The sequence below is a fragment of the Sinocyclocheilus grahami genome, unplaced genomic scaffold (genome assembly GCF_001515645.1).
Source record: "Sinocyclocheilus grahami isolate Dianchi unplaced genomic scaffold, SAMN03320097.WGS_v1.1 scaffold163.1, whole genome shotgun sequence".
In the NCBI taxonomy this organism is placed as follows: domain Eukaryota; kingdom Metazoa; phylum Chordata; class Actinopteri; order Cypriniformes; family Cyprinidae; genus Sinocyclocheilus; species Sinocyclocheilus grahami.
This window is the reverse complement of record NW_015505342.1, coordinates 893,246-904,819: the sequence shown is the minus strand read 5'-3', so window position 1 is coordinate 904,819 and position 11,574 is coordinate 893,246. Positions and strand designations below refer to the sequence as shown.

The 11,574-nt window shown below is 38.6% G+C and overlaps 1 protein-coding gene across 1 annotated transcript in view; it reads right to left on the bottom strand.

Moving 5' to 3' along the window:
• Positions 1-401: 401 nt before the first annotated feature.
• The window catches only part of LOC107593049 (insulin receptor-like), an 85,261-nt gene continuing 74,088 nt past the window's right edge, over positions 402-11,574 (bottom strand). Inside the window, exons 11-21 of the mRNA XM_016282626.1 lie at positions 10,516-10,793; positions 10,285-10,433; positions 7,460-7,616; positions 7,288-7,381; positions 7,140-7,207; positions 6,539-6,768; positions 6,341-6,451; positions 5,948-6,107; positions 5,733-5,862; positions 5,250-5,384; positions 402-4,976 (exon numbers count right to left, since the gene is read on the bottom strand). Of these exons, the coding sequence (XP_016138112.1) occupies positions 4,622-4,976; positions 5,250-5,384; positions 5,733-5,862; positions 5,948-6,107; positions 6,341-6,451; positions 6,539-6,768; positions 7,140-7,207; positions 7,288-7,381; positions 7,460-7,616; positions 10,285-10,433; positions 10,516-10,793 (1,867 nt within the window). The 3' untranslated portion in view covers positions 402-4,621. The remainder of the gene's footprint in view (positions 4,977-5,249; positions 5,385-5,732; positions 5,863-5,947; positions 6,108-6,340; positions 6,452-6,538; positions 6,769-7,139; positions 7,208-7,287; positions 7,382-7,459; positions 7,617-10,284; positions 10,434-10,515; positions 10,794-11,574) is intronic.

Sequence of the window (11,574 nt, the reverse complement as noted above, 5' to 3'; positions counted from 1 at the left end):
GCAATTGCAAGTTTATATCTCGCAATTCTCTTTTTGCTGGTATTTTCTCAGAATTTGATTTTTTTATCAGAATAGTGAGTTTGTCTGTCAATTCTGACATTTTTCTTGCAATTGGGATTTTTGTGAATTGGTTTCAGAATTGCGAGAAAAAAAGTCAGAATTATGAGATGTTTAATTTTTTTGTCTCAAAGCAGAGACAAGCTCCATAGTAACCTATTTGTATAAGTTATGATTTCAGATGTCAACTATACCTTTATTTTTGCGTGATTGTAGCTTATAATAAAGTCTGCAGTGGTCTTTTCCAGTTTTTCACATTGAAAAACAATTGTTTATTCAAACGGTCACCTTTATGAATCGCCATGTAGAGGAATTTTCTGTATCGTACAAAGATGGGGGTAACAATTTACAAATACAAAATGCTGACAAAGGTTATGCCATAATTTTTTGGATGGCAAACAAGTAGTTGTACATGAAAAAAAAAAATCAAACAATGCAACATCGTACAAAGAATATCATTGTAGGCCAAAAACCCGAACAGTTCGTCATCCGATCAGTTTGGGGAGTAAAATCGATGTCTTTTATATCTCTGAATCACAGTGTAATGCTATGAACAAAAGACATCACATTTTTATCGAAAAGAAAGCTATATACACTGATCACGTAAATTCCGTAATGTACATGAATAGTAAATGTTTACAGTCAAAAAAGTAATTGAATTTGCCCTCCCTATTTTGACTAAAAAAATAGAAATTAATATCTCCAAGTGTAATACTTTTTCCTTTTAAAAACAATAAAATACATACAATGCCTTGCGCTCAACCTGTTCTGCTTTTTTAGCTTGCTGTAGAAAACTGCATTTGGGGTTTTGTTACTACGTTTATTTAAGGTAATTTATCAAAATTATATTCTCTCAATTTAGACTTTTACACTGGGAGCTGCCAAAGTTGTTGTTTGGGTAACAGTGAATCAATTGTACGATGTTCGTCAAGCGCACAAAGCAAGCCGTAGCATATCCAAGAAGAGACAAGTTCAGCTTAATTAAAAATTAAAATAAAAGTATATCATTCACATATACCAATACAGTAAAACCGAGCCAAGCATTGAGCCAAAGATGTGCTAACCTGTCGAGAAATCTGTACAATAGGCTCCAGTATTTTGAGGATGTTGGGGGAAAAACAATCCGGTCCAGGGAGTTTGTTGGCCAGGTTTGGCTTGGAGGATACTTGGGTTTGTGCAAGGCACTATGGATCCACCAGGGGGGCGCTCAATTAATTCCCCGAAACACATTGGAGAGGCAACGAAAGATGCGAAATGCTTTAGAGATGGACGACTGGCATCCAAAACATAGTTTTTGCAGTTGTCCATCCATTTAGCTAGCAGTGTATAAAATTGATGCTCCTCCGATAAACGAAACCCAACGCTCACATCTCCCTGAGGAAAAGAAAACGTTTCTATGGCACATAGGATTGTCCGCAAGAGTATTTATGAACGCATGTGTAAGGAGAGGCAGGTGAAGTCCGTGTTTACTATAAACTATGGCATTGATAGAAATTTTTTTTCACAGTAGAATACACATGGAACAAAAAAAGACATTGACAATCACATTTGGTGCAAACAAACCATTAAAAAAAAACAGTGTACAAAGTTTTTGTATGTGAAACTACTGAACTCGGGGCATTAGAACGTTTGTTTGGTGAGATACCGCATTGAGTGAAGAAGAGCTGTTTCACCAAGTGCATCACAAATGGTTGTACACCCACTGTAACTAGCCAATAAAAAAAAAAACATCGCATAATTTTTCGTGGGCATTTTTGCGCAACAAACTGTGATTCAGTAGTCTCTCAGGAATTGACTTGAAAGGTTAAATTGAGTTTAAATCACAGAAAACATACAATGTTTGCGAATTAATGACAAGTGGCTTTACGAAATGTTTTGTATAATTCAAATAAGTGCTTCATGTAATAGACAAAGAGATCAAATGCTGTAATACCTCATTCAGATTAGCAGAGCCAAACAATGTACCGTAAAATAAAAACCAGTTTTTCCCACACACTTCATGCTATAGGCGTCTTTTAACGTTGTACTTTAGTAATACCTCAGGATAAACTTTCATTTTATCGAATTTTTCGCAACGAAACTGGCACTGCATATTTCAAATGATTCAAAAGACAGACGTCACCCGTTAAAGTGAATCTTTGGGTTCTAAGCTTTCTCCAAAATCAAAATCGAATAACGGGGAACAAGGGAGTGATCCATAATCGTTGCGAGAGAGAACCTCTAGTGGCCGAATTTGGGATTGCTGACATGGTTTTTGCTGTTAAAGAAATTCGAACAACTAAAGAGAGATGCACTTGGCTCTAAAAAAATTTCTAAAAATATACTGAGGTAGACTGTCTCCAAACAACCAACAGAAAGACATTAGCACTAAACCAACTGCGTTTGCGAACTCGCCAGCTGTATCTCTCTTTAAACAAAAAATAAACTAAAAGACTAGTTTTACCCGCCTTAGAGTATTGTAATAAAAGCTAGCAGGGATTTACATAATTATGAGGATCATAAAATAAATAAAATTTCAATATTTGCCTTTTCAAAGATATGGCAATCTTGTTATTTAGGAAAAAAAAAAAAAGAATCTGCTTCATTTTACAGGAAAAAAAAAAAACTTTCTTTGCAATAGTTTTCGAACAGCTACAAGCTAGTTTGATTTCTTCGATTCTGCTATGTACATCTAAGATAAAGCCAATGGGACCAAGAAAGGGAATTTTTTTTTATCAGCCTACGGTACAAAAATGCGAGAAAGATGAGGAAAAAAACATGAAATGGCAAAAACACTTAAAAAAGCTTGCGTGAATTTCAGCCTCGTTCTGTCGCTTCCCTCCCAAACTACCCACGAATAAATATACATACACAAATATACACGCACATACATGAAATGTGCACATTTTTTGATGACGACAAGCAAGATCCAGTAAAAATGGAATTATGCATCTGCCCATGAAAGCTGTCTGCTGTTTTTCTTTAAAGGATTATTTGGGGAAAAAAACGGCGTCATTCTGACAGAGGAGGAAGTTTACTTTCCCTGTGGTCTTCTAAGACTTCACTTTCTCAGAACTAGAGCGTAAATGCCGTTATTATACGAAGCCGTGCGAGATCTACACTCACTTTTGATACTTTAACAGGTACCGGAGGCTGATCGGGGCTAAATTACAAGAATGTTTTTTGATCTGATTCAAATATTGCCAGGTCGAATATTTCAGCTGTCAAAAAACAAAGAACCTAGAATCCCTAGGTAGAGCTTATCTCACAATAAGATCCTAAATCCCCCTGGAAAATCAGGTAAATAGTAAATTGAGCCAAAAAAACGAAACATTCCCAAAACATTCTCCACAACAGCTATCGGAATCCCAAAATTTAACTGAGGAACATCCAACAAAAATCCAATTTATGACAGGAAATTGGAACTTTTATTCCCTTGAATTGAGCAATCAAATATTTCTATTTTTAAATAATACTAACAATAATAATATTTAATTATTATTATTCATTATTCCGAAATGAAATTGTAATTTTGATAATTTGAATTTAGGCTAAACCAAAAATGCTCCCCACTGTACGCTGGAATATCACTGTGAGTCAACTTGCATGTTAATTAATGCGACATTAGACATAGACAAAAAAAACAGCTCATGAAAAGACATTGTTGCAAAAAATATTGCATAAGCAAAGCCAATGAAGACATTAGAAAAAGACATTAGAATTGTACAAAAGTTCAGATGTTGTGAATATTATATTTAAAATACTGATACCAATCAATATTTAAATATTCTCTCTCTCTCTCTCTCTATATATATATAAAATTTGAATACCTACTATATATCAGAGCAGCAGCTATTGGTCAGTCTGATTTACTCTTTTGTCCAATTCATAACTGTTAAATATCCTTCAGCCGGTAAAAAGGACAGGAGAAAAAAAGCTCAGAGAAAAAAAAAGAACAGAAAGCAAATAAATTAAAGCTCATTCACCAGAACACCATGTGAACATCATCTATGTGAATTTAGGAATTCTCCAGGACAAAATAAAAATCATTCCTCTACAAAACAAAGGTTTGTTCTAAAAGAATATAAGCCATCCCATAGTTCCAAACTGTAAAGTCGTTGTTCTAAAGAAATCAACACAAGCGTTGATAGACACTTCTCTTTTTATAGGCCACTTAAAAAAGGCCACTATCTTAAAAGATATCCACTTAAAAAAAAAAAAAACGAAAGAGAGAGAGAGCGAGAGACAGGAAATAAGCATCCAAAGGAGAAGGAAGCGGACTTTGAGGTGACCTAGCCGAAGCAGCTTTTCTAGTTGATTTAGTCATGTTCACAGTTTGCTTTTCCCCTCTGCCCAACTTGGCAAAAGTGTAAAAGTGTCAGAAAGCGAATGGTGCATCAGATGATGGGCAATATAACGTCCGTTTTCGTTGCAACCATACTAGTGTAGCTGTGAGATGGAAACAATAACAACAACAACGACAAACAAAAAAGACCTGAGATCTGTATCTTTAAGGGCCTCTGAAAAAATAACGCATTTAAAAACTTTTCTTTAAAAATCGAGAGAGAAAAAGCAGAGGCAAATGTTAGGACGGACTAGATCTGGGTAAAGACAGAATTCGGCCATTTTTCTTTCCACCGTTCATATGCGTGTAGGGCACGTGTTCCTCGTAATTGCCCCGTAGGCCCACCGAGGGGCCGTTGTCTCTACTGAGGCTCTCCTCGTGTTGGGAATAGGATGAGGGGTCCAGTGGTATGCTCTCCATGTTCTCGAAGTCCATGTCAAACTCCTCAGTCTCAGGCTGTTTGTTCTCCTCGCTGTAGAAGAAAGAGACCTCTTGGAAAGTGGGATGCAGGTCTTCCTTGATCATCTCAATGATCTCAAGGAAAGTGGGCCGCATCTTCGGGTTATACTGCCAACACATCTGCATGAGGTTGTGCCTGGGAGAAGAGTTAGAGCAAGAGAAGACAATTTGGAAAGTGGGATGCAGGTCTTCCTTGATCATCTCAATGATCTCAAGGAAAGTGGGCCGCATCTTCGGGTTGTACTGCCAACACATCTGCATGAGGTTGTGCCTGGGAGAAGAGTTAGAGCAAGAGAAGACAATCTTAAACCACCTAAACCTCATTCTCCAAGCAGAGGCTTGGTATATGGATATACCAATGATCTATTATGGTCTTTTCAACAAGATTTATTTCTATGTCGGTACTTACATTCTCTCTGGACAGTTATCAGGCCTGTCCAGGTATCCTCCATCCATGACAAACTTGAGCACTTGCTCATTGGACAGTCCTTGGTAAGGCTGCTCAGCAAGTGTGCTGATCTCCCATAATACCACTCCAAAAGACCTAAAAGTCAGCAGATTTTTATTACAGCACTGCCAGCTCAATAGGCTGGGACTGTCCACATATGCGTTCATTTTGGTGGAACCAAAAATGTCCAATCCTGCTCCTGGAGGGTCAATGTCCAGCAGACTCCAACCAGCTTCAACACACTTGCCTGGAAGTTTCTAGTAATCCAGAAGACCTTAATTAACTGGTTCAGAACTCTGCAGGACAGTGGCCTCCCAAAAACAGGACAATTGGACACCCAACAGGACCAAAGCACTTCTCGACTAGTTTGTTGTGAGGGATCTGAATGTTCTTCTAGACACCGGGTTAACAAAAAATTCCAAAGAAACCCAGAGAAATACCCACCAGCAATCCGAGTGAGCAGTGAAAATGCCATCTTTTAGGGACTCTGGTGCCATCCATCTGACAGGCAATAAGCCCTTCCCGCCCTTGCGATAGTAATCAGTCTCATAGATGTCTCGCGTCATACCAAAATCTGCAACAATAAAAAATAAATCAAGATTTTTTGTCCTTCGAATCCCGAGTTTCACACTAAATATGCTCCATTCTGGTCTTCTTACCTCCAATTTTCACAGTGAGATCTTCAGCCACCATGCAGTTTCTGGCAGCAAGGTCTCTGTGGACAAACTTCTTAGCGTTGAGGTATGCCATGCCATCTGCTATCTCCGCTGCCATTTGGATCATCTCCTTCAGGGTTGGCGGTGGACGACCTGGGTTATTCTGTAAAAAAATCGATTGAAATCAATAATCACAGCTACAGGCTACTGTTAACTATTGATTGTGATGTTTCATAGACTGATATATTTAACATGAAGGAAAACTGGATTATTTAACATCAAATGACAGCATTTGGTCCATTTTACTGTTATAATGTCCTCAGGTGCAATGAAATTGGGGGCTCATCCGGGATAGAACGATTGGGGTCATTATACATCAGGAACATGAAGACTTACCTCAGAATCGGGTCTCAAGCTACGCAGGTAGCTTTTCAGATCTCCGTGTGTCATCAGTTCCATGACAACCAATGTCGGTTGCCCCTTAGATACCACACCGAGCAAGCGGACCTAGACAAACATTTTTTAAAAGTTGAACATTTAGACAAGGTTGTTTCTGCCTTGATTATTTTGGTTCGCCAGGTTATCCACACTCACCACGTGATGGCAGGTAAAAGCTTTCATGACCGAAGCCTCATTGAGGAACTCGATTCTCTCACGCAGGCTCGCCGACTCGTTGACGGTTTTAACGGCCACTCGCGTCTCTGGTTCGCCCTTCACAATGTCTTTAGCGATGCCATCATAAACCATTCCGAATGATCCCTGACCGAGCTCTCTCATAACACTGATCTTCTCCCGAGGCACCTCCCATTCATCTGGGATATACACTATAAATACACAAATTCAAATTTTCAAATTTTAATAATAATATTGTATTTTTTGCTTTCCAACAAAAAATACGCAAATCGAAAGCTATAAAACAACAAAAAGAGTAAATATGCTATCATTTTTATTCCATTGCTGCAACTATATAACTATATATATATACTGTATATATACACACACACACACAACACACACTTCATTCCAGTGCTTTGATAGGTTTTTTTGGCAATGGATTATTTCTTTGATTAATTCGATAAAGATGCCAAATTTTATTTACAGGATTTTATTTTATTTATTCTTATTTTATTTAGACAAACTTATTGATAATGACATTAGTTCACAATCTCTAAAATCACCTAAAAAGACATCTTACCATCATTTGCACTTATATATTCTGGGTTTGAGGAAGCAATCAGTGGGCCAGTCGGTCCTTCAGTTTGTCTGAGAGAAAAGATATTTATACATGATAGGATTGTCTAGATGATAAACAAGGACTTAATTTAAGAGCGTCTAACACATACTTCTTCCTAAGGACAATGAAGACTGTGCTGGCCAGAAACAGCAGTACAATGAAGCAGATGAGTGGGCCAATGATGATTTTCATGTTCATATCCCCTGTAAAACAAGTACATTAGAGACCATAGTGGCCAAAATTACAGTAAAAATGTAATAAATACAGTGAAGTGAACTTACTGTCTTGAACAAAGAAGTATGCAGGCTCTGTCCAGGAACCGTTGCTGGCCAGAGAAGTGGCACGTATTCTCACACTGTAATTCCCAGGATGCCCTACTCGTAATCGATAGCCATGAATTTTTTCATAAGTGATTCTGGACACACAGACTTGATCCTCCTGAGGGACAAAAAAAAAATTGTAATAAAGAAAATTATATACACCTCTTTGAACACAAATGTTAAAATATATAATTGTGTAATATTTTAAATACATATACTTTTAAAATACATATTTTTAATACATAAATATTTTAGGTGTATACAAACAGTATCTCACAGAAGTGAGTACACCCCTCACATTTTTGTAAATACTTTATTATATCTTTTCATATGACAACACTGAAGAAATGACACTTTGCTACAATGTAAAGTAGTGAGTGTACAGCTTGTATAACAATGTAAATTTGCTGTCCCCTCAAAATAACTCAACACACAGCCATTAATGTCTAAACCGCTGGCCACAAAAGTGAGTACACCCCTTAGTGAAAATGTCCAAATTGGGCCCAATTAGCCATTTTCTCTCCCCGGTGTCATGTGACTCATTAGTGCTACAAGGTCTTCAGTATGAATGGGGAGCAGGTGTGTTAAATTTGGTGTTATCGCTCTCACTCTCTCATACTGGTCACTGGAAGTTCAACATGGCACCTCATGGCAAAGAACTCTCTGAGGATCTGAAAAAAAGAATTGTTGCTCTACATAAAGATGGCGTAGGCTATAAGAAGATTGCCAAGACCCTGAAACTGAGCTGCAGCATGGTGGCCAAGACCATACAGCGGTTTATCAGGACAGGTTCCACTCAGAACAGGCCTCGCCATGGTCGACCAAAGAAGTTGAGTGCACGTGCTCAGTGTCATATCCAGAGGTTGTGTTTGGGAAATAGACGTATGAGTGCTGCCAGCATTGCTGCAGAGGTTGAAGGGGTGGGGGGGTCAGCCTGTCAGTGCTCAGACCATACCCCGCACACTGCATCAAATTGGTCTGCATGGCTATCATCCCAGAAGGAAGTCTCTTCTACAGATGATGCACAAGAAAGCCCGCAAACAGTTTGCTGTACTGTGACATACTGAAGCAGAGCATGATCCCCTCCCTTCGGAGACTGGGCCGCAGGGCAGTATTCCAACATGATAACGACCCCAAACACACCTCCAAGACAACCACGATTCTGATGGATTGGCCAAGCATGGGCATCCTCAAATGGAAGGTGGAGGAGCGCAAGGTCTCTAACATCCACCAGCTCCGTGATGTCGTCATGGAGGAGTGTAAGAGGACTCCAGTGGCAACCTGTGAAGCTCTGGTGAACTCCATGCCCAAGAGGGTTAAGGCAGTGCTGGAAAATAATGGTGGGCGCACAAAACATTGACACTTTGGGCCCAATTTGGACATTTTCACTTAGGGGTGTAACTCACTTTTGTGGCCAGCGGTTTAGACATTAATGAAAATAATGAAAAGATATAATAAAATATTTACAAAAATGTGAGGAGTGTACTCACTTCTGTGAGACACTGTACATATTAGATATAGTATTAGATATATTTAAATTTTTTACATATCTAAAATATTTGTTAATATATTTTCAAAAATATAAATTAATAAATATTTAATTATTGTATACATTTTCGTCTGCATTAGGAGTGGGCGATATAGCCTCAAAATTATATCACGATATTTCAAGAACACTTGCGATAACGATATTTATGATGCATTTATGATGATATATAAAAAAAAAACATGAAACAACGTTTATTGGTGATTGCAGCTGGCAGGCAGCAGCATTTATTAGTGCAAACAAAATGAAGGGCATTTTCCATCCTTTGCGGTGTGTTAAGGCCAAAAGTACTTCGGCCGTCCACGTCTGTGCACCGTCCACATTACGTCATTTTTGTCATCAGGAGGGCTCAAGGAGAGCCACGCACCCCATCTGTGTGCAGGCAATTTTTTGAGACAAGCTCATCCGCGGTTGAGTATACTTTGAAAGTAGTGCGGACGCGAGATGGAACGGAACGCGGAATGTGAAGTATACCCAGGCTTTTACGGCTCCGACACGGCCACTCTAGTCAATGCTTGTGTTTACACCAGCAGAGCCGCCGCAAATTTTCAGAAGCGGCTCTCTGTGCCGCTTCGCTAAAGATAAGTGCGCCCATTTCTGAAGGTAAGAGTGTGTGCTCGAATATGCTCTAGAACCGCTCTCGCAATACTTTGATGTCATACACCGATCAGTCTGCGCAGCGCTGCTTCAAGTCGAACACACCTATTGGGTTTGTGGTGTTGTTGTTGTGCGCACTAGGGAACGTATATATGTCATCACATCGCTATATCATTGATATCGCGATATGGCACTTTTTTTATTATCGTGGTATTATCGTGGACGGTATGATATGGCACACCCCTAGTCTGCATTTTTCAATATCTAAAAGTATAAATGTTTAAATATCGCAATACTTTCATGTCCTACACCGATCAGTCTGCGCAGCGCTGCTTCAAGTCGAACACACCTATTGGGTTTGTGGTGTTGTTGTTGTGTGCACTAGGGAACGTATATGTCATCACATCGCTATATCATTGATATCGCGATATGGCACTTTTTTATTATCGTGGTATTATCGTGGACGGTATGATATGGCACACCCCTAGTCTGCATTTTTCAATATCTAAAAGTATAAATGTTTAAATATATACAAATATTTATTCAACAATCTACAGATAAATACTGTAAAAATAATAATATAAAAGCTAAAATATATACATATTAATATATGTGAATTTCTTCGAATTAATTAAACACCTACATAGTTATCCGACATCCTCATGTATTTGACTTCATACAGTATGATCATGCCATTGGGCGCTTTCGGCTCCTGCCATTTGATGTAGACCAATTCCGGTTCATCGGGAAAAAATTCGTGAGTCACTGGCCCGACAATGTTGTCAGCTTTTACTAAGAACACAAACAGAAAGTCGACACATTAGAATGTGAAATCAAACCAAAAAAATAGAAAAGAGTTTTGTGGCAGTCTTACGTTCAGGCAGCGTGCGGGCGTTGACGTATGTCGGCATGCTGCAGCGGTTTGGATCTGTGGGATGGTTGCAGGCCTGGATCTCGATCTGGTAGCTGGTGAAGTGGACCAGGTTGGGGATGACCATGAACTCTTTGGAGTTGGCTTTGAACACCATCTTCTGACTCTTTTCCTTCTCTGGGCTCGAAGTGGTGGAAAAGTTGGGCAGGCTGGACAATGTGCTCACAAAATTCGGCAAAGTCGCATTGGCCACACCAACTGAGCGCCGCCGTCGGTGGGGTCTGCAGGTTGACAGTGAAGACTTTCAGTCTTTCAGAGTTTCATTTGGAGCGGATGGAGCAAAAATACCCTAATGATTTCAGTTCTAAGGCTACATAATAAAGACTAGATAATGTGTGTAAATGATGCTTTATTTGTAATTTATCTTATCACTTCTGCCACAGAAAATGATGGGAAATGTTTAGGAACGATGTCAGTCTTTGATAAGTAGTAGTAGTAAATATATGCTTTACTATTCATTCCATTGCTGAGGCCAACAACTATTCTGATAACCATTTAGTCAGTTTATTATTTATTTGTGTTAATTGTTAATTATTTGTGGCACTGTTAAGTTTTTTTCTCGGCTTGAAATGTAAAATTGAAGACTATAAAAAAATAAAATAAAAAATAAATGTAAACATGTTATTTCTTTGATTAACTACATAAAAATGACAAATTTTATTTCCATTATATACATGTGTGTGTGTGTGTATATATACAGTGGTGTGAAAAAGTGTTGGTCCCCTTCCTGATTTCTTATTTTTTTTGCATGTTTGTCACACTTTAATGTTTCAGATCATCAAACAAATTTAAATATTAGTCAAAAGATAACACAAGTGAACACAACATGCAGTTTTTCCAAAACTACATGGCCCTGTGTGAAGAAGTGTTTGCCCCCTAAACCTAATAACTGGTTGGGCCACCCTAAGCAGCAACAACTGCAATCAAGCGTTTGCGATAACTTGCAATGAGTCAGTTACAGCGCTGTGAAGGAATTTTGGTCCACTCATCTATGCAGAATTG